Consider the following 26,667-nt stretch of genomic DNA (forward strand, 5'->3'; position numbering starts at 1 on the left):
TTGATGTAATAGAGCTGAGATACTGCTAACTTAGTGTAGCAGTGAAGCATAAATTGTCTGCATAGATAAAACTTGCTGGGCCACACTGGTTCACTGATCAGTTGTATTGGTGAGAGTATGCTCCTTTGTGGTAGTTTGTCTTTTTGTTGCCACCATCAGCTCTGCATCGTTTGGATGTAAAAACATCTGTTCTCTAGGTGCTATTGTATCATTCAGAAGAGGTGGTGGTCCTTCATGGTGGTGTGTATTTAGCAAGGAGTCTTTAGTGATAGCTCAGCAAACACCTGGCACCTGTTGCCATACCCATCTTCAAAGCCGTCTTTGTACTGAGTGATCTACAGTACTTGCCCAGACAAGCCATGTGGTGTTCAGAATCCAGCTTGCTCTGGGATCAGGTTCTTTTCAATGAGGTAGGTTTTAGTGGTAGGTTAGGACAGTGTTTCTCAAAGTAGTCCGCGAAACCACTTTGAGACACCTGGTAACTGGCTGGTCCAGGGTGTTTACTTACCGGTTCTGCAGCCATGGAGCCTTGCAGTTCACCTTGGCTCTGGTTTGCCATTTCTAAAAGTGGTTTCGTGGACCACTTTGAGAAACACTGGGTTAGGATGAGGTGCTCATCCAGTTGGCAAAGGTGATCTGGAGGTATAGGCCTGAAGCTCATTGGCTCAGTTGCATCCTTCTGTAGCAACAGGAGTGCCATGACACATGCTCGTTGCCAGCTCTTGGGTCATTTGTATGTTGCTGAACATGTGTTAACCATTTTGAGTACCCAGTTCTTTATTGCTGGGTCTTAAGTGTGTTGCTTTGTGCTGCATGCATGTCATGTAGGCTGGCAGCTTTGCCAGTCTTGAGGACATTAATTCTTGAATTAATTTTGATCATTGTGCATTCAGTGCCCACAGGTTCTGGATCTAGGGGTACACGCACTCTGGCTTGAAGTGTTCCATCATATACAGGGTTTACAATTTTTGTATTTGATGGTTTTCAGCAGCCCACGGCGTTGGGGGGGGAGGGGGGGGAATGCTCCAACACCACTTAAGTTATATCATGGATGGGTTGTTGAGTGCCCTGCCATTTTCTAGGAGTTGGCGCACAAACTGATCTGCTATAATCGTGTATTGTTGCTCTCACCTCCCTGGGTGGCTATCCATTCTTGCTGTTAGTAATAAAAGTCTGAGTGGTAGCCGTGTTAGTCTGTAACTGTAAAAACTTTAATACAAATCCTGCAGCACTGTAGAAAGTAACAAAAAATAGTGTCATGAGCTTCCATGGATCAACCCACTTCAGATGAATGGAGCAAGGGGTCAGAGGTACAAATAAATAGCAGAAAAAGAGGGGATATGGGGAGGGAAAGAGCTGGAAAAAAATCTTGTCAGTTAGTGTCCATGCTAAATGAGGCTAATAAATGGGCTGTAAGTCCCCAATACTTGATTTTTTGATGCCATTTGAAGGTTGAATTTAGCAGCCCAGCCAGTTCATGGCTTTGTTCAAACCTTGGTTAAATGTGTCAGATTTGCATATGAAGGCAAGTTCTGCAGTGTCTCTCTCCATCTTGTTTTTGAAGTTTGTTTTGTAAGATTATAGTCCCTTTTTAGATCCATTAGTGAGTGCCCGGGCAAGTTAAAATGTTCCCGAATGTTGACAATCACAACTTGGTGCAGGGCTACTTACAATCAACCTATGTGTACATGTCCTTGCGCTCAAATTAGTCTCTGGCTAACTAAGCACTCCATTGCGGTGACACAGTAAAACCACTTCCCCAATGGTAAAGCCATGGTGCAAACTCTGTACAGACAATGCTTTGACCTGTGTCAATCCTAACAGTCTTCCAGGAGCTGTCCCACAATGCCTCGTCTCCTGAGAACCCTGACCAGTGTCCCCCCCCCCCTCCCCCCGCCCCCCGGTTTAATTCCACCCACACATGTTTTTGTAATACCTTTTCCTGATTGCCCATCCCATATAGCAGCTCTCCTTTGTGGGCAACTGCCAAACTGACAAGGGCAGCTCCACACACTAGATGTGCTCACACCTGGAATAGACCTGGGAAGTATTGGATCTCTTAGCCTCCTCTCTCGGCAGGCCCATAGACCAGCTGTAGAAACAGATGTCTTGGAGCAAATTGCACAGGGAATGTAGGCAAAGGGATGTTACTGGGCTCAGCAGTAGAGCCAAGTGAAAGTAAAGGAACTTTGCTAGGCATTCCACAAGGCAAGGGAGCACAACAGATCTGGTGTGGCACTGAAGACCTGCCACTCCTATGAGGAACTGCGTGTCATGGTTGGCAGAACCGCCCCCTTCTCTCTCTCCCTCTACCTCTCTTCTCTCCCCCCCCCCCCCTTTTCTCCAGAGGTATGTTCTTATCCTCTGGAGAAATCTCTCTTAATCTTTCATGGAGTTGGTACTGCAGTAGAGAGAGAAAATCCCATTTAATCTGTTTTGTTACGTTTATCCGGTTAACCACATAAACAGGGGCAGGCAGGGGCTGCTCCAGCCCAGCTGGGCCATTGGTTAACTACAACCAGTAAGCATCACCTGGTAAGGATGATGCTCCTGAAAGAATCTAGCGATGACTACCTTATTTCTTCCTCTGTAGTAGGATACTTTGCCTTGGTGCCTGCTGAACACAACAGAGCACCATTGCAGTAAACAAACTAGTGGCATATAGGCTCAGGCAGCTTCAGGATGACCGTAACAACTGTATTCTTCATGACTTTGTGACCCTCAGGAATGATAGATCACTAAATAATCAGTGCCTGTGGAAAACAGTGCTAATATTCAATGCCACTGCCCTATAGTTGTTTACTTGCAATTGGGACTGAAATCTTACAGCTTCTTGCAACAGAAAATACACACCATCCCTTGATCTTGGTAGGTCCACCCTCATCACGGCTGGGGCTGGAGATTGGTTGTGGGCCGAGATGGCCCAAAGCTGAAGTGTCAGTAAGCATTTCAGGAATATGAAAAGGGAGTTTAGTAAGTACGTTTCTCTTTCCACTGCAACTATACATCCAGTGATACACCTGTGTCTTTTTATCAGCAGCTTCTGGAATGGTTGGCTTGATGGGTGCCCGCTCTGCTCAAGAATGCCTGACCCTGAAAGAGTTGGACTATACAGGACAGCTTGCAGGACACTGCTGAGCTAGGGGCTTGAGTGGCCAATATGACCAACAGCACAAAGAAAGACTAATGGGGAAAGGCCCAGGAGTCCCAGCAAGGCAATAGGAGGGAATTACACCAAGACATTGTCATAAAGGGTCTTGTCAGTCAGCAAACTCAAATGCTGCAGACCATGGTTGACCTACAGATCTAAAACTCCCAGACTCTCTCCATCCTTAGAACTCCATGGTCCTTTATTTCCCCTTCTCCCACATACCATATAGTATCAAGGGACCATCCATATTCTACACTTGAGGACAGCAAGGAAATCCACCACTTCACATACACTGACCTGCAGAAGCAGACGTTATATATGTAGCCACAATGAACTATATTGTGTACTCCGATATAAATGTTTGCATCCTTTTTAATCCCTCTTAATTATGTTAAAAATTGTATAACATTACCTGTGGGGGGAAGGGGTGCACGTTTTTCCTACTGAGTTCTATTTTTGGATAATTAAAGCATCCATCTTTACTAGATCATAACAGATATTGCAGAAATTCATAGTGATTATAATAATAATAAAACACAGCACCACAGAATTCATAGCTTCAGGGAAATACCCAGTCAGTGCTCATTTTTTGGGGGGGGGGGGGCCAGAAGTGGCTCTTTACCCATCTGTAGCTGCTCCAGGAACCTCAACAATCTTGAATTGTCTTCTCTGCAGACTGTCCTTGGTGAAATCTTTGTCCCACATTGTTATGGCTGTTCCTGCAGGCCTATGAATGCCAAAGAATTGTGTGTCCTGTATTTGCAATGTTCCTGAGAATAGAGAAGAGCTCAGTGGGCTGCAAGCTTCTATCCAAGATGGCAGACACCAAAAAGGATTAAAAAATAAAATGAAAATTATGCAGTACTACAGGATACATCCATCACTGCTCGGGTCCTTAACTCAGTTAATCTTTGTGGGTTTTTTCTTCAATTAAATCATTGCTTTGGGGTGGAGCTGGGGAGAGAACTACTCCATCCCTCTCCCCACAATAGCTTGGCGCCAGGCAAGAAGCACCTCACCGTGGCTTCTGCTGCGGCTCCAGCGGGCACAGCCAGGAGAGGGGTGCATGCCCTCTGGCTGGGGCAGGTCCAGGTTGGTCTGCCTCCTGTGCTCTGTAGTCAGAATGAGGAGTGCAGCGCATTGAGCACTTCCCCTTGGGAAGAAGCTTCAGGTTGCCTGGTGTGTGGGAGGCTTGGGACTGAGGCAGTTCTGGTGCAGGAGGATGGGTTGGCACCCAGCTACCCAGCTGCTTCTACCTACCTTGTGATTCTCTCTCTTTTCTGTATGGTTTTGAGAAACGCAATCCCATTCCACTTGCATACCGTTTTCCTGGCACAACCAAATGCTTACCTTGATTTAAGAGGAAGATGTATACTGAATTTGGTCCTAGGTCTTACCATTTACAGAAAAGGTAGAGAACCTAAGGCCCAGGGGCCATATGTGGCCCCCAGCATGCCTGGATCCGGCCCCCAAGGCTCAGGGCTCTCCCCCAGCCCCACCCTGCAGCACACACAATCTACTAGCCTGGGACCCTCTTTTTATCTCTCTCCCTCCCTCCCCCAGGCTCTGTGTGAGGGGAATGTCGCTCCTTTTCATTCGGGGGCCACATTAGTGAAAATTTGTTTCTCGCCCCCCCCTTTTTGTTTTTGTTTTGTTTCTGTAGGTCATTGGCCCCTGAGCCAAAAAGGTTCCCTACCCCCGATTTAGGAGATCTTGAACAGACAGGCACACAAACTAACTCAAAATATATAGGAGATCAGTGGTCACCAACCAGTAGATTAGAATCTATCAGTAGATCTTGGAGCCTCTGACAGGTGATCCTGACTGTGATTCAACTGCAAGTTATAGAGTAGATGTGACTTTACTGATATTTGTTATATGCTCCAAAGATTTTGGTCAGAGTGGGGTTGGTCTTATTCACAACTCACGTGATTCTGGAAATCTTCCATAAAGTGGGCTGGCACATTACCAGTGTGTGGGTTGGGTTATGTGGGGCATGAGGTGGTGGTGTGGGTTGCTTTCTTTGTCTGCTACTTGGGGAGATCACTAGGGAACCTGGCCAGCACCAACTTCCCAGTTAGGGAAGCAGATGTATAGAATGGTGTGATCATAGCATTGTTGATTAGGCGATCTTTTTTATTTTCATATTGGAATACATCTTGAAATAAAACAGAAGTTCTGGTTTCTTTCCCCATCTCCTTGAATCAGACACATGCTTGTTTGGTTCAAGTCTTTCAAGAATTTAGTATACCCTGTTGTCACTGGAAAGCTGGTTATTTCTGGCTGGACTGCATACCTGGGGCAACAAGCACAAATTTCCTAAGTCTTAAACTGGAACTTACCTTTTTTTCTGTTCTATCACTTTTCCCTACAGTGGCAAAAGAAAGCGAGCGAATAATTGTTCCAGGATCTCGCAATCCTTTGTCATCTTTGCAAGTGGGAGGCGTTCTGGGCATTATGTGATAGGAATCTCTCATGCACCTCATGTTGGAAAAGACACTGGCTGAATCAAACCAGGTTTGTCTTGTGTTTTCGCTCTTTTTGATTTTTTTAGAATGAAAGAGGATTAGGGAAGAACTTTTGACAAGTTCCAGGAAACCTTTCTGTTGCTGTTTCTGCCAATGGGAACACTAGTGGTGCCAACCTCCTTGCCTGAGGAGGTTGTGAAGGCTAGGATTATAACAGGGTTTAAAAGAGAACTAGATAGCCATTAATGGACTTCACCTCCATTAATTTATTAGCCAGTATGGGTAAGGAATGGTGTCTCTAGCGTCTGTTTGACAGAGGGTAGAGATGGATGGCAGGAAAGAGATTGCTTGATCATTACCTGTTCGGTTCACTCTCTCTGGGACGCCTGGCATTGGCCGCTGTTGGCAGACAGGATACTGGGCTTGATGGGCCTTTGCTCTGACCTAGTATGGCCATTCTTATGTAGATATGCATGGCATGTGACCTGCTAGTATAAACAGATTCCTAATCCAAAAGACCTTTTTCTTTTAATTTCTGTTTTTGTGTCTACGGTGGACCTAGCACATTACACAAGGTGGATGATGAGGTAAACTCTATTGTTGGACTAGGTTTGTTACACACACAACACCTTTGGAGCTCTTCATAGCTGAAGAAGAGTTTTTTGTAAGTGCCAAAGTTTTTTGTCTTTCACCAATAAAATGACATCTCATCTGAAGAAGTGGGTTTTACCCACAAAAGCTCATGATAATATAGAAATATTTTTGTTAGCCTCTAAGGTGCCACAGGACTATTTGTTTTTAAAGTTACAGACTAACACAGCTTTTTGGAAAGTTAAATGGAGCCTTGGATTGCTCTGAGCAAACCTGTAATGTGCGTATGTGCGAGAGAGCGAAGCTCTTCTGGGTAATCCTAGTTTTCCCCTTCTATCTTTCAAAATACATTTTAATGGTGTAAATCTATTACATTCCGGAGAGTTAGACCAACAATCTGGCACTTCTGGTGACTCCATTAGTTTTTAATGTATCTAACCCTTAGGACTGGGGAAATCACTATCCATATCATGTAACTGGAGAAGATGAAAACTGAAATAGTGAAAATTTTGGAGTACACTTCGCATAATATACGGTCTGACTTTTCAGTGGGGCTGAGTACTAAAAATTCCAGTGAAGACTAAGGAAGCTGCCAGGTGTTCATTTATCTATGAACTAGGCTTTTGGTGTCCAGTTTCCTCCACTGCATGCTTGTGACTGCTTCTTCCTTTTCAAAAGAGGGGTGTTTAATAAAATAAAAATAATTAATTTTTCAGAACGCTTTAATTTGTCAGAAGTTAAGGATTTAGGCCTGTTTACATGCCGGGGAAAGCTAGTCTCAATTAGTAAATATTTGAGGGTTTTTGAGAGGCCTGAAGGAAGTTAGGCTGTTTTCACTGAGTGATCTCATTTGTGTGTCCGTCTGCGTAAACCTCCTTGCAGAAGGAATAACGGTAGTTCAGATTAGGAACTTGAATTCAAACTACCTAGTCCGTGCTGCGTGTAGCCGTGGGCAGGTGGTTCAAACTACAAAGCATTTAAAAATGGCGGCGCCCGGGAACATGCAAATGAAGTCTGGAATATTTAAATCCCAGGCTTCATTTGCAAGTTCGAATGCCTACATTAGCCACCCTAGTTCGAACTAGGGTGGCAGTGGAGACCTACCCCTATAAAGCAAGAGCATGTGAAGTAAGATGCATGTTGATTGCACACTATTTTGACTTACAAACAAGTGGTCCTGGAGCACCTTAAAGACGAATAATATTATATAGTATCATGAGCACAATCTTCTACTTCAGATGGGAGGAGTAAGAGGCACAGAATGGTACTGAAATCCCAACATTTAAAGCAGAAGAAGAGGGAAGATGGGGAGGAGAAAGGGGGGTTGGGGGGGAAACCCTGTCAATTAGTGTCCATGCTAAATGATGGTAATAGAGTGGGCTGTTTGTCATTTGGGTGTCGAATATAATGGCCCATCTAGTTAGTGTCTTTGTTCAGTCCCTGCGTGAAGCTGTCAAATTTGCATATGAAGGCCAGTTCCACAGTTTCTGTAGTTGATTCCTGAAATTACTTTGCAAAAGAATGGTTACTTTTACATCCATTAATGAGTGCCCAGGCAGGTTAAAATGCTGCCCAACAGGCTTTGGTGTGTTACCATTTCAAGTATCTGATTTTTGTCCATTAATTCTTTGTTGTAGAAACTGTCCAGTTTGGCCAATATACATGGTAGTGCCGGCAATGTCCCTCTATCACATTAGAGGATGTGCAGTTGTATGAGCCTCTGATGTGGTGGCTTATGTGGCTAGGTCCTGTGATGATGTCGCTTGTATAGTGGTGTGGACAGAGTTGGCAATGGAGTTTATTGCTGGGGTAGGTTCCTGAGAGAGTGTTTGAGGCTGGAAAAAATGTGCTGCAGGTTAGGGGGTTTTCTATAGGCAAGGGTTGGCCTGTCTCCCAAGACTTGTGAAAGCGAGGGATCGTTTTCCAGGATAGGTTGTAGATTGTTAATGATGTACTGGCGGGGTTTAAGTTGGAGGGCTATAGGTGGTGACTGTTGGTGTTCTGTTCTGTTTTTTGTTGGGCCTGTCTTGAAATAGCTGATGCCTGGGTACTTGTCTGGCTCTGTCAATCTGTGTTTTCACTTCCCCAAGTGGGTATTTAAGTTAGCCTGATTAAGATCCTGTTAGGTGTTTGTCTCTGTGGGATTAGAGCATATCTGGTTGTATCTACATTGATTGAGAGATGTGCTCCTCCTGCATCCAATCAAAGTGTGGCTATGTTCAATCAAAGCGCCGCCATGGTTCAGTCAGCCCACCCTGCAAATTCTAGGTATGCAAGCACTGTTAGCAAAACTACCCTATCCTGAGAGAGTCTTGGTTACAACAGTCTTGTGCCCACTTGCAAGTGTAGGTTGTCCATTGCTACTCTAACTACTAAATGCTTTGCCTTAGCATTTTATTAGAGCATAAGGCATGACTGGATCTGCTGAAGACTTAACTTTCTCTTCATTTCTATAAAGTGGGAGGGTGTCTTAATTTGGCATTCAGAGTCACGAAACCTGTCTTCCACTCCTTCATTTGCTTTCTTTGCTTTATATTCCTCCCAGAATTTAAAACACACTTGCACCAAAAATAGTGTCTAAATTACTTTTGGAGTCATCCCTGCTTCACTGGCAAGAGGGGTTTATAGTTATGTGACACACAAGCTCTGCAGCACTTCTAGTTTTGCTGGACTACAGAATAAGAACTTGTAAATAAACACCAGCCGTACTAATTTATCATGCAGGTAGCTAGTAGAACGTACACTAGTTTTAAAATACTGACCAAGGAAGTCAGCATTGTTACACTAAAAACAAAAAATCTAGGATAAGCAGACTAGACAACATATTGGATTAGTAGAGTGGCCTTCTTTCTTAAGGCTTGGGTTCAAATTTGTTTTGCTTTCTCATTAATGATAAAGATTTGTTCATAGGTTATTTAGAGTAGGGATGTAAAATCTCCGTTAATCAGTTGACCAATTAAATGGGATCAGGCCAGGGGACCTTTCTAGCCCTGCTGGACAGACTCCAGCCTAGAGGGCTCCCGTCACCAGTTCTGAGCTGGGGCTGTCACTGGCTCCCAGTCCCCACCAAAGCAGCCCCTGTCCACAGCGGGTCAGGCTCCCCATGGACAGAGGCTGCTCCAGATGCTGGAGCAACCCCTGCCTGTGGGGTGCCCAGGCTCTCTGCAGGAGCAGCCCCTATCTTTGGGGCACCTAGCCCTGCCATGGGCAATGACTGCTCCTGATGTTAGAGCAGCCCCTGTCTGTGGCAAGCTCCCTGCAGTGCTGGAACAGCCTCCTGCCCACAGCAGGTTGGGAGCTGCTCCAGTCCCTACCACTTATCTGTTAACTGGACCCAGTAATCACCCAGTTAGCTGTCACGTCACTAATTTAGGCTATGTCTACACTCACGGCTTCTTGCATAAGTAATATGCAAATGAGGCTAAGCGTGGAATATTGACGAGCCTTGTTTGCATACCTAATGAGCCACCTTTTTTTTCAGAAGAGGTTCTTGCGCAAGGAGTGTCTGCACTGCCCCTTCTTGCACAGGAAAAACTCTTGCACAACGCTGTTACACCTATTACTTTTCAGGAAGGACAGCGTTGCGCAAGAGGGTTTTTCTTGCGCAAGAAGGGGCAGTGTAGACACTCCTTCTTGCACAAGAGCCTAGTCTGAAAAAAATGGTGGCTCATTAGGTATGCAAACAAGGCTCGGCAATATTCCATGCTTAGCCTCATTTGCATATTACTTACGCAAGAAGCCGCGAGTGTAGACATAGCCTTAGAGTGGAGCAGTAAGGATGCAGCAGGCAAGAACTAAGGTGCTTTGGAAGAATTATATGCAGAGGCCCAGAATTGGAATAGCAGGGGTTGCTGCATGTCAGAATGGAGGTGTACTGGCTAAGCTATGTAGAAAATCTTGACAGCACCTGGCGCTCTGCCCTCACTTCTGTGAAAACCAATATTAACCCACCTGTCTCCTTTTTCAGAGCACATTGTTCTTCAAGATTTTAGTTGTAAATGTTCTCTTATTGTGAACTATCTGGTGTGGGTTAATATTAATGGGTGTCTTGGTTAAGTTTCCAAACAAGTGTGTAAAGAAACTTGTGAGTCTGTGTGCTTGCATAAAATTTCCTGTAGAGCTGTCTGAAATGACAACCTGACATGCTGTAGATACAGGACTGTAACTTAATGGGAGCTAGAGGTGTAAACTAGAACAGGAAATAAATTGTACATTACTGCTACTCCACTGTCCCTCTCTTCCAGGCACACTAGGGAAAAAAAATTAAGCTTAAATTCTGTTGTTGACTTTTTTCAATTATTGAGCTTGTGTTAAATTTAATCTATAAGAAATTAAGCTACTTTTAAGAACTATGCTTTTTTAAATTGCTTTTAAAATAAATGAATGCTGTGCTTCCCTGAAGGAATAGGGTGAGCTTTAATGTGAAATTAAAGGAACTGTCCCTTTAAGAGCAGTGATGCTCTCCCAGACTTGTGTTTTGGAATGTCAGCAGCAGTCTTGCAGACACGTTGCTGTTGCTGCTGCTGCTGTGTCGTGTCTCTCGGAGGGTTAACAACACTTCAGCTTGTTGTCTGGAACCGGTTCAGACTGGTTTTCTAGAAAGTGCTTTGTCTCTCCGACTGAATCCTGGGAAGGGTCATGTGGAGCCCAGTGATGTCATGGGATCAAAAACTGACTCAGCTTTTTTATCAGATGTGTGTCTGCAGGTACTGTGAAGTGGCAGACTGAAATGCCAAAGCTCGCCAAAAGCAAAAGTTTCTATGACTTTGGCATATAAGGAGTTAACTGTGATCCCATAGGAGTTAAGCACTTCCTGTGCAGCGAGTGGAAAAGCCTGGCTCATTCATTAAGAGGGAAGAAAATATCAACTTGAATATTACAATGGCAGTGTCTTAATCTCTAATAGCAAACTATAAGGAAATACGGAGGAGATTCTCTTCACTCAGGGCGTGGTAGTCCCCACAATGTCCAACTCCTGAAATTTGCAATCATATACAGGTGCTAAGACATTAATGGTTGAAATTCTCCAAAAACTAATCCCAGATTTTTTTTTTTAAGAGGACTTATTTGCATGTGAGGAAAAAGAAATGCTTCCCCTTTTTTTGATAGACATCCAAACTTTTTGTTTCAATTGCATGTCTGTATAATCTTCTGCATTTTGTTACATGATACTCCAAAATGTAAGCTCCAAAAAGCTATAGTTGTTTAAAACATCTAAAGTGCGTAAATCCATAGTAACTTCAAACTAAAATCTATCCTAAGGATAGGGTGAGTAAACTCACTCCCATACTTGTTGCTCTTTCACGATTTCTTCTCTTGCAGCAGCCACCCTATCTTGGCCTTGTTGAATAACAGTTGACTTTATTTTTCTCGATGTATTTTACTAATTTCTCTTTCTCCCCCCCTCCCCTTTTTTCTCCAGAGATTCACAATGACAGAGGAAGCATGCAGGACACGAAGTCAGAAGCGGGCACTAGAACGAGAAATAACTCAAAACGATGTGGACAGTAAAAAAATTAAAATGGAGAAAGGATTGTTGGGAACAGATATAAAGACTGAAGGTGACATTAAAATAAAGACTGACCCTGGAGCTGGAAAAGTCCAAGGATTATTAAAAGGAGGGGAGGTAAAAGCAACCATTAAAGTGGAGGTGCAGACAAGTGATGAACCTGTTGACATGAGTACCTCAAAAAGGTGAGTGGCTACCTAGAAACTGCTGTCTAACTTCAGTATCACTCGGAAGAGATCTCTGGGCTTTATAGTCTATGGAATGACTGCAAGAGTAAGTACTACTCAACCTCTGAATCGGGTTGATTTGTGTTTCCATTTAGCATTCCTCTCATTACCAACCATGGTGACTTTTTTTGAGGCTCTACTCATGAGCATTGCCATTGTCAGGTGCTGTAAAAGGTGAATACTGAATGGGGGAATATGACCTTGAGTGAAGGAATGGATGCAAACCATGAATGGAGTGCTGACTCCTTATGCCTATGTATGAAGGGCTTCTTGTGCTCACAATCATGTGGATGATGTAGGTAAACTATCCCTTATCTTTGTGACTATAAAAAAATGGAAGTTGTTTAGATGCATCTTACTGCCATGTCTTCAGACCTATTATGAGAAAAAGCTGATGAAAAAGTTACTAATTAGGGCTATCGATTAATTGCTGTTGATGCAATTAACTCAAATTGTGATTAATTGCACTGTTAATAGAATACAAATTGAAATTGAATATTTTGGATTTTCTACATTTTCAAATTATCAGTTTCTAGTACAGCAAGTACCAAAGGTACACTGCTCACTTTATATTTGTTTGACCTATATTTGCACTGTAAAAATTACAAAAGAAATAGTATTTTTCATTTTACCTCATACAAGCACTATAGTGCATTATCTGTATTGTGAAAGTATAACTTACAAATGTAGCTTTTTGTTTTTGTTCTGGATTGGAGTGTTATAGTTTTACTTTGTTATATAGCCTACACATCCACTCTGTCCTACTTCTTGTTCAGCCAATTACTAAAACACAAGTTTTGTTTACATTTACAGAAGATACATTTACAGGAGATACTGCTGTGTGCTTCTTATTTACTGTGTCCTTTGAGAGTGAGAACAGGTGTTTGCATGGCACTTTTGTAGCCGGCATTGCAAGGTATTTGTGTGCCAGATATGCTAAACGTTTATATACCCTTTCGTGTTTCGGCCATCATTCCATGTTTCGGCCATCGTTCCAGAGGACATGCTTCCATGCTGCTGATGCTCGTTTAAAAACAAAAGTGTTAATTCAATTTTGTGACCATTCTCCCAAGGAGTTCAGTATGTCTCCTATTTTGCCTGCATTCTGCCATATATTTCATGTTCTAGCAGTCTCAGATGATGAGCCAGGACATGTTTGTTTTAAGAACACTTTTTTTTATCTTCTATCAAACCTGCTATGCAGGTACCAATGTGAGATTTCTAAAGATAGTGACAGAACTTGACCCACGGTTTTAAGAAAGTGCTATCCAAAATCTGAGTGGGACGAGGTATGGAGCATGCTTTCAGAAGTCTTAAAAGCAACACTCCAATGCCAGAACTACAGAACCTGAACCACCATCAATAAAGAAAATCCAACCTGGGTGGCATCTGACTCAAATGATGAAAATGAATGTGCATCAGTCTGCTCTGCTTTGGATCATTATTAATCAAAACATGTCATCACCATGGACACCTGTCTTTTGGAATGGCTATTGAAGCATGTAAAAGGGATATGAATCTTTAGCGCACCTGGCTTTAAGTATCTTGTGATGCTGGCTACAGCAATGATATGTACACCTGCTTTCACTTTCAGGTGAAGTTGAAAAATAAGAAGTGGGCAGCATTGTAACCAAACTTGTTTGTTTGTCTGAGCAATTGGCAGAGCAAAAAGTAGGACTAAGTGGACTTGTAGGCTCTGAAGTTTTACATTGTTTTATCTTTAATGCAGTTTTTGTACATAATTCTGCATTTGTAAGTTATTGCACTACAGTACTTGCATTTCAATTCACCCAATGCTATTTCTTTTGGGGGGGTTTTACAATGCAAATATTTGTCATCCAAAGTAAATGTTCAGTGCTCACTTTATTTTTTGTTTTGTAATTGAAATCAATATATTTGAAGAAAACATCCAAAAATATTTAAATGGTGGCGGTGTTTAGCAATAAGATTAATTGCTGTTGGATTTTTTTTTTTTTTTTAAAGTCCCGTGCTAGCCCTACTACTAATGGTTTTGGGTGCCTTTTTTTAAGAAACTGATCTGAGTCCTTTAAAGCTCACAGGTTTTGCAAAAGGTAAGTGTGTGGCACTTTTCGAAAACAGGCCCCTTTAATGTAATTCTTCACACATCCTATGAAATAAGAATTAAATTAGGTATTCACTCTATTCTGTATGCTGTCTGTCTTGGGTTCATTATGTGCCAAAACTTTTCCGGAAAGGGGTGCCAATGTAGACACAGCCCAATAGTATTCATTTTTTAGGGTGAAATGTGGTCTAGTTTTTGGTGACTAGAATGACTCCTGTGCCTAGCACTGCTGCTGACAGGGAAACTAAACACAAACATAGTCAGCTATCTGAAAAAGGGAGTTAAATTATAATATATTCCTTTCGTGAAAGGTGCTCTAGAAGTACCAATTATTAACTTGTTTCACATGTTGGAACAGAAACTTGAAATTCCTGTTCAAATTCTAGTGGGGCACAAAATACTACAGGAAAAAATGATATGCCAGTACTCCATAATTGTGACTAGTCTATGAATTATTCAGGTGTCCTCTGCTCCTGATGTTTAAGTGAGAAACTATCTGCTGCTTACAACAATGTATTTGTCCAAATTTTACTTTTTAAGCACTGTCCCAAATACTAGTTTTGGTCTAGTAGCTTGCATTGACTGAGATTCTTTGACATGTTCTGCTTTGTCCATAAACTCACAAGTAAAGGGGGCATCTTCAGGGCTTGCTCAAGGTGATACTTAGGCTATACTTGTATGTCTGATTGAAAGTCAACAACACAACTTCATACACTATGGCTATGTCTACATTGGCAAGATTTTATGCAAAAGCAGATGCTTTTGCGCAAAATCTTGCCACCTGTCTACACAGGCCATGAGTACTTGCGCAAAAACACTGATGTTCTAATGTATAAAATCAGTGCTGCTTGCGCAAATACTCTGACGCTCCTGCTCAGGGATAAGTCCTCTTGCGCAAGAGGCCAGTGTAGACAGGCAACATCAATTTCTTGCGCAAGAAAGCCCGATGTTTAAAATGGCCATCGGAGCTTTCTTGCGCAAGAGAGTGTCTACGCTGGCACAGATGCTTTTGCGCAAAATCATGCCAGTGTAGACATAGCCTATCCTTTAGGAAGAGGGTACTAGTCAGATGGCTTCCCTGTAAGGGAATTTCTTCTGTTTCTCAAAGAATGAGAAGAGGTGGCTGTGCCAAGTGCTAAAAATGGTAAACATTTTCAGAAAGTAGTGACACATTTGTTGCATTATCCCTACCTGCTCACTAGCATAGTATGTGTTCAGTTCTCTTAAAGGGGTAAGCACAGACTAGTGGTTTAACCACAAGGCTATAAATTGGAAAGTGTGAGTTCTGTTCTTGGCTCTGTAACTGTGTAAATCTAGGCAAATCACTTGAAAGCCACAAAAAATTGTCCTTTTATAAATACACTTTCCAATATTTTGTAAATGTCTTTGTTCCCCCTTTGATGTGGAAAAATCTGTACAAACTAGACTAAGGGGAAGACTCTATGTTCAGCTTCTGAGAGAGCTTCTGTTACTTAATTATATACATAAAAACCCTACTTAAATAAACGGAGACATTTCCCCCATTATATAGTATATTTACCACCGTAAATGGCAGTAGGATTTTTGCTTCTGTTTTCTGAATGTGAGGGAAGGTTTCCTGTATAAGAATGTCTGGCTGTGTTGGAGCCATAATCTAAAACCCACTGAGGTTTTGATGAGAGTTTTTCCCACTGAAGTCAACTGATTTTTAAATCTGGTCCTAGATGACCAAGTTACAGATAACACAGGTTATGATGTATATTGTTTTGACTCTGCTCTTTAAGTGGAGGAGCAAAATATTGGAGCTTCTTACCTACAGAAGATGAATCTGAATGATTCTGAAGATTTTTACAACTAGCGTTCCTGCTACATATTCCCCTCTATCCAAAATAGATGATCGTTTTTTAATCTTTCAAGATGTGATGTAGAGCATGTAGGTAACAATCAAGACCATACCTGGGCGTGCACAGAATCTTTACACCTTGGCAGGTCCAACAGCTGATCTGAAAATGCATGATTTCAGTGCATATGTTTTGATCCCTTGCCTATTCTTTAAAGTCATTTTTGTAAGTAACTGTATGGTACTTTGGTGAAAGATTCTTAAAGTTTCAAATCAGGACTCTTAATTTGGGGCTCAACTTTCCATATTTTTTCCTATAATTCCAATTGTGTACACGTGCCCATAATACAGCTTCTATAAGATTTGCATCCCTTCAAATATTTGCGTTTTGAGAGGAGGTTAAATGAACTATTTCTTAAAGTGATTGTTTTGCTGCACTGTCAAAAACTTTCTGCTTTGGTAAATTCACACTTAGAAGCTCAAACACTGTATTTTACAAAGTAAGCTTTGGAAGTTATTTAACTGAAGATGTATTTTTTTCCCCAGGATCTTTAGTTTTACCTGACCAGTAGCAGATTGATTGATTTTCAGAAAGAATGAATGGATAATCTATTGGCTTTTAAGATTTGAAATCAGAACGTGAAGACACCACTGAATTAAAATTTTAAAAGTATTTTTACTCGAATCTTAATCATTTTATTTATTTAGTAGCATGTTTGCCCTGCATTACTTGGGTCCTTAACTTAATGAAGTTTGGTGGGGTATTTTTTTGTTCTGCTCTTTTTTGGGACGGGCGGGGATAAAAAAAGGAAAATGTACATGCTTTATTTAAATTATTGTATTTTTGAAGTACAATGTTTTTATTTTTTGAATTTCTTAAAAGGATTGTTAAACTGGTCTATTTTTAGTACTTTTTTTTTTTAAATAGGAATTCCGTGAAGTTTTGTTTCTTCATCCCAATACTCTTATAGTTTGCTAGGCTTTAACAAAAAGGGGATATAGTTAATTTGCTTTCCAATAACACTGTCGTCTAGTTTTCAAACCTTAAGCGTTCATTTATCTGTGCCAAAACAAAGCGCTACTCCAAATTCTCAGTTTTCTTTTCTGTAAGATTTATTGAGAAGCAGTCCTGTTCCAGGTTCATCCTAGTTTTCTGGCTCATTTTGGTTCACTCTTTTTCAACATTTGCTCAGTTGTGTCAATTTTGGTGATTTTTGTGTCTCTCCCCCCCCCCCCCCCCTCCCCCCCCCATTTGGATTATGAAAAGCAATCTTATTCGAGGCACATCCCGTTCTCCTGGCCCAACCAAACCCTGACCTTGCTTTCAGTTATGATCAGAGGAATCTCTATAATAAATTGAGTGGTCCTAGCTTTTATGGTTTAGGAGGAGTTCTTGATCAAACACATAAATGCTTTAAAATATATAATATTTAGTTTCCTTTTAGGCATCTCAAAATGTGCTCAACAAAAGAGTCTGGTGGTGGTGTATGTTTGTGATATCACATAAGGCCAACGCAATATGGTGGGGGAAGATGTGTTTTGCAGTACTGTATCTAGCTCTGTTTAGCTTGCATAGTTATGCCTGACTTAAGGCTTGTCTACACTAGCCCCCTAGTTTGAACTAAGGAGGCTAATGTAAGCATTCGAAGTTGCGAATGAAGCCCGGGATTTAAATATCCCGGGCTTCATTTGAATCTTCCCAGGCGCCGCCATTTTTAAATGTCCCTTAGTCCGAACTCCGTGCCCGCGGCTACATGCGGCACGGAGTAGGTTGTTCGAATTAGAGATCCTAATTTGAACAACCTACTCCATGCCGTGTGTAGCCGTGGGCACGGAGTTCGGACTAAGGGACATTTAAAAATGGCGGCGCCTGGGAAGATGCAAATGAAGCCTGGGATATTTAAATCCCAGGCTTCATTCGCAACTTCGAATGCTTACATTAGCCTCCTTAGTTCAAACTAGGGGGCTAGTGTAAACATACCCTCAGAGACTAAACCTGAGGAAAGTGACTTGTGTCTTTGCACTTTTGATAGTCACACATGGCATTCTACTGTGGATGTTGCAAAACTGCAATTTTAGAAATGTTATTATGTTTTATAGTAATTTTAGAAATGTTTGTTTAGGCAAATAAGCATTAGTGGCTGGGAACAATGTTTGGCTTAAGTCAACTCTTCAGAGATGAACATAATATTCAATAGTAATTAGTCGCTTTTTAACAGCACCTTGTATATTTTGTGGTGCACTGTGTGGTTGCCGTAAAGTTCTCCCCCCCCCCCCCCGCCTCCCCGAATTCAACAATAACTTACCAGATTTTTTCAATATCATTTGAGCCAGCATTCAACCAAAAACAATAAGTGCACTTTCCTGAACAGAATTGTAACATCTAGGCAAGAGAACTAGAAGTGTCCCTCTGAAGTATGGCTTCATCTGGACTACAGAACATCAACTGTGTGTAACTCAAGTATATGGTGTTGCTCTTGATTTAAAAGATGCTAGCTGCTTGTAAACCACATGTCTGTGAAATGTTTTTCCCTATAGTAGTTACAAATAATTAATTACTTTAGCTTGAAGTTAGAAAGAAAAGCAATATTTTGCTGTGTTCCTGTTTGCATACTTTAACGGCCTCAGTAGCATGTTGTGTATAGTCAGTTTGGCACTCCCTTCCAAGTGTAACTTGCTCACCTTATCCCAATTTTATATTGTTTTTGGCCCCACCTACTCCTGTGCAAGAAACACTTCTACAAACCTCAACAGGGGAACAACAAAATGCTTTAAGACAGTCTGTTTAAAAGCACCCTCAGATTCTCAGTGAGCCCTGCTAAATCCTTCACTCTGTAGTTACATCCCTGAATAAGACCATGTAGACTTATAAAATGAGCAATTTTTATGCCAGGGGGCATAGCCTACAAAGAGGCTTGAAAACCCTTTCTGTAAAGAATGCAGAATTTAACCAAAAGACCCAGGGCTAAATCCTGTCCTGCTGTGTGCAAGAGGAGTTCTGTCCCTTCCCCCAAATTTCAGGCAGTGGAAAAAATATTCTTCCATGTAGTTGAGAGAGAAGCCAGCTAATGTGAAAGACTATAGACAGGGAAGGCTCTTCGTGCGTGTGGACCCCTCCCATTCCCTGAAATTCAGTGAATGTATATGCTGCGGCTTGATACAAACATTAGCAGCCTGTGCATCTGACTGCTACCTGATTTTTTTTTTTCTTATGCCTTCCATGAGAACCCCGTCATAGCTAGCAAGGATCCTTTTTACAGAGGATGTTGCTCCACGTTGCCGTGCCAGTCAGTGATGGATTTAGCACACTTACTTCCTTGTGAAAACCAAGCCCTGTTCCCCAAGCGGTGAGAGAAAATTGAGCTAATTCTGGGATCTGCTCAAACTAAACTTCATACTGATATGTATCAGCGCAGGACTCTACAAGTTTCCACATCTGTATCCTCAAAAATGAGCCATGGATATCTGCACCCTTGTCCATAGACTTACAGGGCTCTACTGACCTGCTCAGGTCACACATTAACTCTGGTAATTCTAGAGAAATAATCTGCTATGATATGGGATGCCCCATTTGTAGGTTATATTTCCAATACAGATCATTGTCCTTGCTAGCTGATAGTGTGTATTTGGGAATGGGAAAAAGTTCTGAAACTGCATATACATACTTCCAGGTAAAGCCTATTTATAGTAACTTTATGACTAATGATAAATTTATGGATATCTTAGCACTTCACAGAACTTTGCAACTAAATAAGTTATAATGCTGAAAGCATTTAGTATGGCGACAAAGCAGGAGCCTACTATGATACCTCAGAGGTTCAATACAAAATTTATAATCTTGTTTTTTACAACTGCCTTTTTAACAAATAGCATGGGGGGGAGGAGTGAATCCTACCCTCACCACCACCTTCCATTTTCATTATTTCCTTTCTTGTTAAAGTCTGCATGAATACATTGCTTCACACATTGCTCCAGCATCTTAATTTTTCACCTGAATTTCAGTTTTAAAAAAAAAATCATGGAATTGACTTATTTGAGTTTTGACCATCAAAATTGATAGTTGCGTGTTCGTGGTAGCAAGGGGTTTAAAAACTTCATACAAGATGACATGTCATGTATCTCCACACATCATTTAGCAACAAATAGAAAATAAATGGTACATTAGCTGAAGTGAATATTTAACTGAAAAGTGTAGTTATTTTTAACTTTAGCTATGGAACCACTTGTCCTTAATTCTGAGCCGTTATGTTCCACTTGGCTCTAACAACCTGAGGTAGTGGGTTTTTTAAAGTAGTATTATTTAACATTACAAATATTTCCAAAACATGGTGTCATTTAGGGAAAGATGCATTCCCTCCCCAAGTAATTTAATCTAAAACCCCACGTGTAGAAAGAGGAGGTAGTAGAAAGGAATAAAGCCTACAAGTAGAATGGCCAGGGTGGTGAAGGTATTTTAATATGCATGACTCAGTGCACTGCTCACTCTCCTTATCTATGCACTGATGACCAGTGCTTCCATAATATACTTCCCAACTGCCTTCTGGCTTAATTTTTTTCCTCTATGTCCCTTCTAAAAACAGTTTTATGTTTTTTCTTCTCATAACCTGGCTTTATCCCGGTTCTCTATCATAGATGTCTGATATTGGGATGAACATTAGAGGATTGGCAGTGTGGTGAGTAAATGCAGAAGACTGGCTAGCCAGTTGAGAATAGGATTGCCAACTGTCTAATCACACAAATCCACCCTTACCCCGCCCCTTCCGAGACCCCACCTTTACTCACTCTCTTCACCTTTATTCAGTTTCATCAGGATGGGGTTGGGATGTAGGAGTGGATGGAGGGTTTCAGGCTGGAGCAGGGGTACAAAGAGGGTTCAGAGCTGGTGCAGAGGATGGGGTTGAAGGAGAGGATACAGGGTGTGGAATGGAGGTTGGTTGCAGAAGGGAGCTCAGGGCTAATGCGGGGAGTTGAGATGTAGGGAGTGCAGGGTGTAGGCTCTTGGAGGGGCTGAGGTCGGGGACAGGAGGTCAGAGTTCAAGCTCTAGCAGCATGGCACTGGGCAGCTCCAAGTCCTGGTTGATGGTGCAGCATGTCCCTATGACACCTACGTGGTGGAGGGTACAGGTAGCTCTTCATGCTTCCCTGCCTGTGGGCACTGCCCTCACAACTCCGATTGGCCACAATCCCAGAGTTGTTCCTCAGAGTGGAGGGGGCATGTCGAGATGACTTGCCCAGAGGCTGCAGGACAGATGGAGGATGTACCTTAGCCCTGCTTTGTCACCAGACTTTTTTAGCAACCAGCTCCTGAAGAAACTGGGAAGGTTCGCAACTCTATTTAGGAATATCCACCGTGGTCCCAGTATCCAGAATCTGCATCTAAACAGTACCCAATGATTTTTCCAGGGGGGATGCATCCTCATGGCCTGTTCTCTCCCTGGCATCTCTAGTAGAACAAGCAGTGGGTGGCATTACAATAGTTTTGGCATCGTTTTCTAAAGAGACTTGTTGGATCCCTAAAGTTAACGTCTTAGCGTGCTTGTGTCTGAAGTCTCACTGTGCTTCAAACTGTTACCAGTAAATCTTAGCATGTACATTTCTAGTTTGCCTGCTTGTGGAGACGCTTTGAGGTAGTAGGATACCTTTGTCCCTTTGAAATCAGTGGCGCAACTACACCCAAACTTTTCCTTGTTCAGTCAGTAGTAAAAATATTGCGTAAAGCACCCTAATGACAGTATGCAATGTTCTGATCCAAGATCCCTTATGATCAGTGGGTAAACACACAGGAATACATAGCCATATGGATCACGGCTTGACCTGTTTTGCCAAAGAAGAGAAAATATTTTTTTTCTTTGATCAAAACGAAAGCGTGGTTGAGCTGTACGGTTTTCATTTGGTGTAGGTGAAGGCTAAAGTCATTGACACCCTTAGTATTTTTTAAGTTCTTATAGTGGTGTGGAGACCAGCTGGCTTTAGCCCCTGCTTGTTTGTCAAAATGAAAATTGCAAGGAAAAACAAGGGTGGAGAATCCTGAATGCTTTCCAACTGTTCTCACTTCCTGCCAACCAGCCCATCCTAATCTATGAGTATCGGTAGACAGCTCCTTTTCATTTCAGGGTTTACTTGGATATCTTCCATGGAGGTAGCATTGGAGGCTGTTGTCTGAACTGGAGTGGGTATTTCTGGGAAAATCTCATGGGCAGCAGAGTATCCAGCCATTTCTTTCACTGTACTATAGTGATAGAAATGTAGCCGTGTTAGTCTGGTGTAGCTGAAACAAAATACAGGACTAACAAGATGGTTTATTAGATGATGAGCTTTCGTGAGCCAGACCCACTTCCTCAGATCAAATAGTGGAAGAAAAGTGTCACAACCATATATACCAAAGGATACAATTAAAAAATAGTGAACACATATGAAAAGTTCTGAAATGTGATTTGTCCTTTTCATATGTGTTCACTATTTTGTAATTGTATCCTTTGGTATATATGGTTGTGACACTTTTCTTCCACTATTTGATCTGAGGAAAAGGGTCTGGCCCACGAAAGTTCATCATCTAATAAACCATCTTGTTAGTCTTTTAAGTGCTACATAGTCCTGTATTTTGTTTCACTGTACAGTTATTTTGCTTTTCATTGCGAAAAGGTGTCAGAAGTACAGTGAAGTTACCTAATGATTGTGCTCTGAATGGCATTAGTGCCACGTCTCCCACAAATTCCTAGACCTTCTACTCAGCTCCCTATGTTATTTGGGGAAAGAACAAAATTTCTTTGTCAAACACCTCCTCCTTAGGAGTGATACAGAGTTCTTGACTTGGATTGATGGTTGCTGTAATATAGGCTCTTAACTGTGAGGGAAATGGAGAGACTCTAAAGAGTAATTTGGGAACATGGAAGATAAATAACCAAATTAATGTCAAGTCAAACCCACAAATCTATAGAAATTCTGAATAAAGGCTACATGCTTAACCCAGCTGCTTTTGTATACAAGTAGTTAAGAGTACAGAAAAACCTGGCATTGTTTCCCTGGGAGTTGTCTTGATTTTATCTGACAGGGTATGGTCTTGAACATGCTCTATTGTAGTGTTCTACTTCATTATGTATAACAGACTGGGAACAAAATTAAATGTACAAAAATTGTGATCCGTGAAGTGTCTGCACGCAGCACTTCCCAAGAACAGGATTTTAGCAAAACTGCTTTGCTAATGACATAGCTAATAGCTGAGCATGGAGGGAGAGCAATGCTAGTACAGCGTGTGTGGGAATGAAAGAGCCCAGGGTGACCATAGGAAGAAGAGGGAAGGCAGTTAAGAGGAAGATGAGATGAAAGAGGATACAAAAATGTCCGTAAACTTTTGAGGAGCAGTTTAAGGGCTATTTAAAACTGCAATTATCTTTGTGCTAGGCACACTATGTAGAATTTAAAATAACCTCTTCTCGGTAGCATAGACTGAGTCCTTTCCAATTTTTTTGCCTTTTTTTAATACCTTATACATGCTGCAATTTTGCCCATGGGCTGCCTGATACACCACAGTGACACACTGTGTACATGCTGTGCCTCTCAAAATAGATACATTTAAAATGGGGGCAAGTCCACAAAAAACCCCCTCTGATTTACGAATGTTTCTGGCTTTCCACAATATTAAGGAACTCTACTTATGTGTAGTTCTTGTTAAACTGGCTTCCAATTCTGTTTGTTTGAAAGTTTCAGAGGGGTAGCTGAGTTAGTCGGTAACAGGAAAAAATTAAAACAAATAGTCTGGTAGCAACTCAAAGACAAATAGTTAAGAGGCTTATTAGAACCATTAGTTTGCACTAGGAAAGGAAGAGTACCAACACCAGATTCTACACAGACAACAACAAATAGTCTGGTAGCACTTTAAAGACTAACAAAACATGTAGATCGTACCATGAGCTTTTGTGGGCACAGCCACTGGGGGGGGGGTTATTCTGCACTAGAACGGTGTCTCTAGAGCAGGGGTGGCCAACCCATTTAACAAAGAGAGCCAAAACTGTGGTGGAAAAAATGCAAAGAGCCACACCAGAATTATTGAGCCAAAAAAAAGAGGAGGCTGCCCCTTTAAGAAACAAGTTTAGGCTTTTTGGCCATATCAGGCTCCTGTCAACGGCTGCCATATTTGGCGCCATTTTGAATCACCGCCCTGGTGAGTACAGGGGAACCGGGGGGGCTGTTTGGGAGGGGGTGCAGGAGCGGCCTCGTGAGCCACACTTTTGGGGAAGAAGAGCCGCATGTGGCTTGTGAGCCACGGGTTGGTCACCCGTGCTCTAGAGTGTGTTCTTAAGTGTCACTAACTAGCCAAAGCAGTGAGGAGTCCTGTGGCACCTTATAGACTAACTGAAGTGTTGGAACATAAGCTTTCGTGGGCAAAGACCCACTTCGTCAGATGTAAGTGGTCTTTGCCCACGAAAGCTTATGCTCTAACACTTCAGTTAGTCTATAAGGTGCCACAGGACTGCTCGCCGCTTTTGCAGATTCAGACTAACACGGCTACCCCTCTGATACTAACTAGCCAGAGCATGTTGATAACTGGTGTAGCTGGAACTGTGTGCAGTAGAAGGTTTTAATGTTTGGCTGCTGGCACAGTATAAACTGGGCCTCTGTATTTCCCCTTTACCTCCCCTACAATATGGGCCTTTTGCTCTACTGGGACTCGCTAGTGATTGTATGCTGTGAAATTCAGATACAAAACATCTGAGTTAAAGGATGATGTAGAAAACCTGACTTACAGGTTTCTTGCTCTTATGAACATGTATGTCTTCTTTTAAAATGCAAAGCCAGCTCATTTTTTGGGTGTGTAGGGATGGGAAAGGAGTAAACTTTACTAATGCGAATTGACATTTTGGATTCATTTTTGACATCTCCAAAAATTCACCTAATGTCTTTTCTTGTTATCTTCTGCCATCTTCCTCCTTATGTCTTCCCCATCCCAACAGGTTGTTGGATGGAATAAGGAAAAAACTGCTTCAAAATTGCTGTGCATTGGGCATGAGACCTGAGTCTTCCAAGCAGGAGATGATCTGTTGCTCTGATATCATGGAACTGTACATCATAGGATGAGAAAAGTCAGACCTTTCACACACACTTTTGTGTTTTAACATCTGAGCCTTTTCAACTCTTCATGCCATATGCCATTGCAGCATGAGTTATATCAACCAGTTTAGGGTATATTAAGCCAAATATCAGTTAATTCTAGCTCCTATTTTAAAATCTGAGCTCTGAATTGAAAAAACAAAATGTTTTTGTTATTATTTTAAATCCACTGTAATTAGGTTATGTCAGTCTTGATGTCCAGTTTGTTATTGCTCTGCACAAGATGAGGGACAGTGAGAAACTCTGCCTTTTAACTCTTCTAGATCTCAATTTAAATTATTAGATTCAGCTCTTATGTGAAAGTTGCTCCACTGTCTTAGTGAGCCTACATTCATGGGGCTAATTTTCACCTACTGACATTCAAAGAAGGTACTTCATTTTTGTTTTGTTATGTTATAGTGGTGGTAATCACCCAATCTCAAGAGTTTTGTACAGCCTAAAAAGAGAAAGTTGCAAATGAATCTGTGTAACATGAAAGATACTCAGCTGTGCTGTAGTGAAGAATTATGAGTTCTGTATTTAGTGGCATTTCATTATCCTTGTCACTGTTGAATGTAGGGTTGCTAGGTGTCCGGTTTTGAACTGGGCAGTCCAATATTTGAGCTTTCTGTTTGGGAAACAAATGGAGAAAATAAAAATGTCTGGTATTTCCTAAATAAGATTTTGATGTAATGTCAAGTGTCTGGTATTTTTGTTAACTATCTGGCAACCCTAGTTGAATGCTCCAAAAATTACTGATTGCATTGCAGTGGTGACATTGTGAATGAGGCCTTCGTGGATGGAGAAGTTGAGGGATCCAAGAAACCCACTATCCTTGTTTTTACAAGTTCCAGAGGGGTAGCTGTGTTAGTCTGTAATTGGAAAAACTTAAACAACAAATAGTCTCTAAGGTGCTGCAAGACCAACAAAAATTGTTGGTTTTTACAAATAGCCTCTTAGCTGAAGTGATACTACAGGTTTTCTAGTGTTTGGTTTTTTTTTTGTTAACTTAAACAGTTATTTTTTCATCCTATAAAGTGACTCATTTTGAGAGAGAAAAGTGCCTATTTTTGATAGAGCAAAGGCACATGGCATGAAGTTCCTTCGGTAAAACCTGTTCTGAGGTGGTATTTGGGGGGGGGGGGGGGAATTGTGGTTTGGTTTTGGAGGGGGCAGGGAGATGGATATGGAGTTTAGATCACAATTTTAAAGGCAGGTAATATGGCCAGCTGGTGGAAAACATTTGGCCTTCTGAGTTACGGGTTATTGCTTGTAATCTACACCTTGCTAAAGAGATTGCTTCTCCCACGCTGCAACTTACTTTCTTGTAACCTGCCCCTTCTTAGCCAGTTCTCTAATGCTCTACAAATATAGTTGATATTAATCTTGTAGAGGCGACCATGATCAAAAAGATAAATCTCAGAAGAGCATCACCACTAATGGTGATTAGTATATACCCCCACTAGTGGCCATAAGCACAACTTGTTCCATGTGCTTAATATTACATAGACACAGTGTTTCCTGACCCCCTGCCATACATTTCAAAAGGGTCTATTCTTGACCTGTTGGGAGCAAAGAGAGGCCATTACAACAGTTGTCTGTCAGTTCTTTGGCCTGCACATATGTCATCTTCAAAACAAAAGCATAATTAATCTGCCTCTGTCCCATGTAAATGGAAGCAGGCATCCAAGAAGACTTTGCCTCCTGAGGTCTGCTGAATTGGATGACCTTC

General features: G+C 41.7%; 1 protein-coding gene across 19 annotated transcripts in view; it reads left to right on the plus strand.

Moving 5' to 3' along the window:
* GATAD2A (GATA zinc finger domain containing 2A) overlaps window positions 1-26,667 on the plus strand; it is a 121,166-nt gene that overhangs the window by 68,661 nt on the left and 25,838 nt on the right. For 12 of the 19 annotated variants that reach the window (XM_089774993.1, XM_089774994.1, XM_014578181.4 and 9 more), the window contains one exon: window positions 11,633-11,904. In XM_089774993.1, coding sequence (XP_089631119.1) covers window positions 11,642-11,904 — 263 coding nt within the window. In that variant the 5' untranslated portion in view covers window positions 11,633-11,641. Of the gene's footprint in view, window positions 1-5,525; window positions 5,669-10,876; window positions 11,209-11,632; window positions 11,905-26,667 lie in introns of those variants that run through there. The other 7 variants (XM_089774987.1, XM_089774988.1, XM_089774989.1 and 4 more) reach the window with 2 other exon arrangements.

The sequence above is a fragment of the Pelodiscus sinensis genome, chromosome 32 (genome assembly GCF_052426305.1).
Source record: "Pelodiscus sinensis isolate ZL-2025 chromosome 32, ASM5242630v1, whole genome shotgun sequence".
In the NCBI taxonomy this organism is placed as follows: Eukaryota; Metazoa; Chordata; order Testudines; family Trionychidae; genus Pelodiscus; species Pelodiscus sinensis.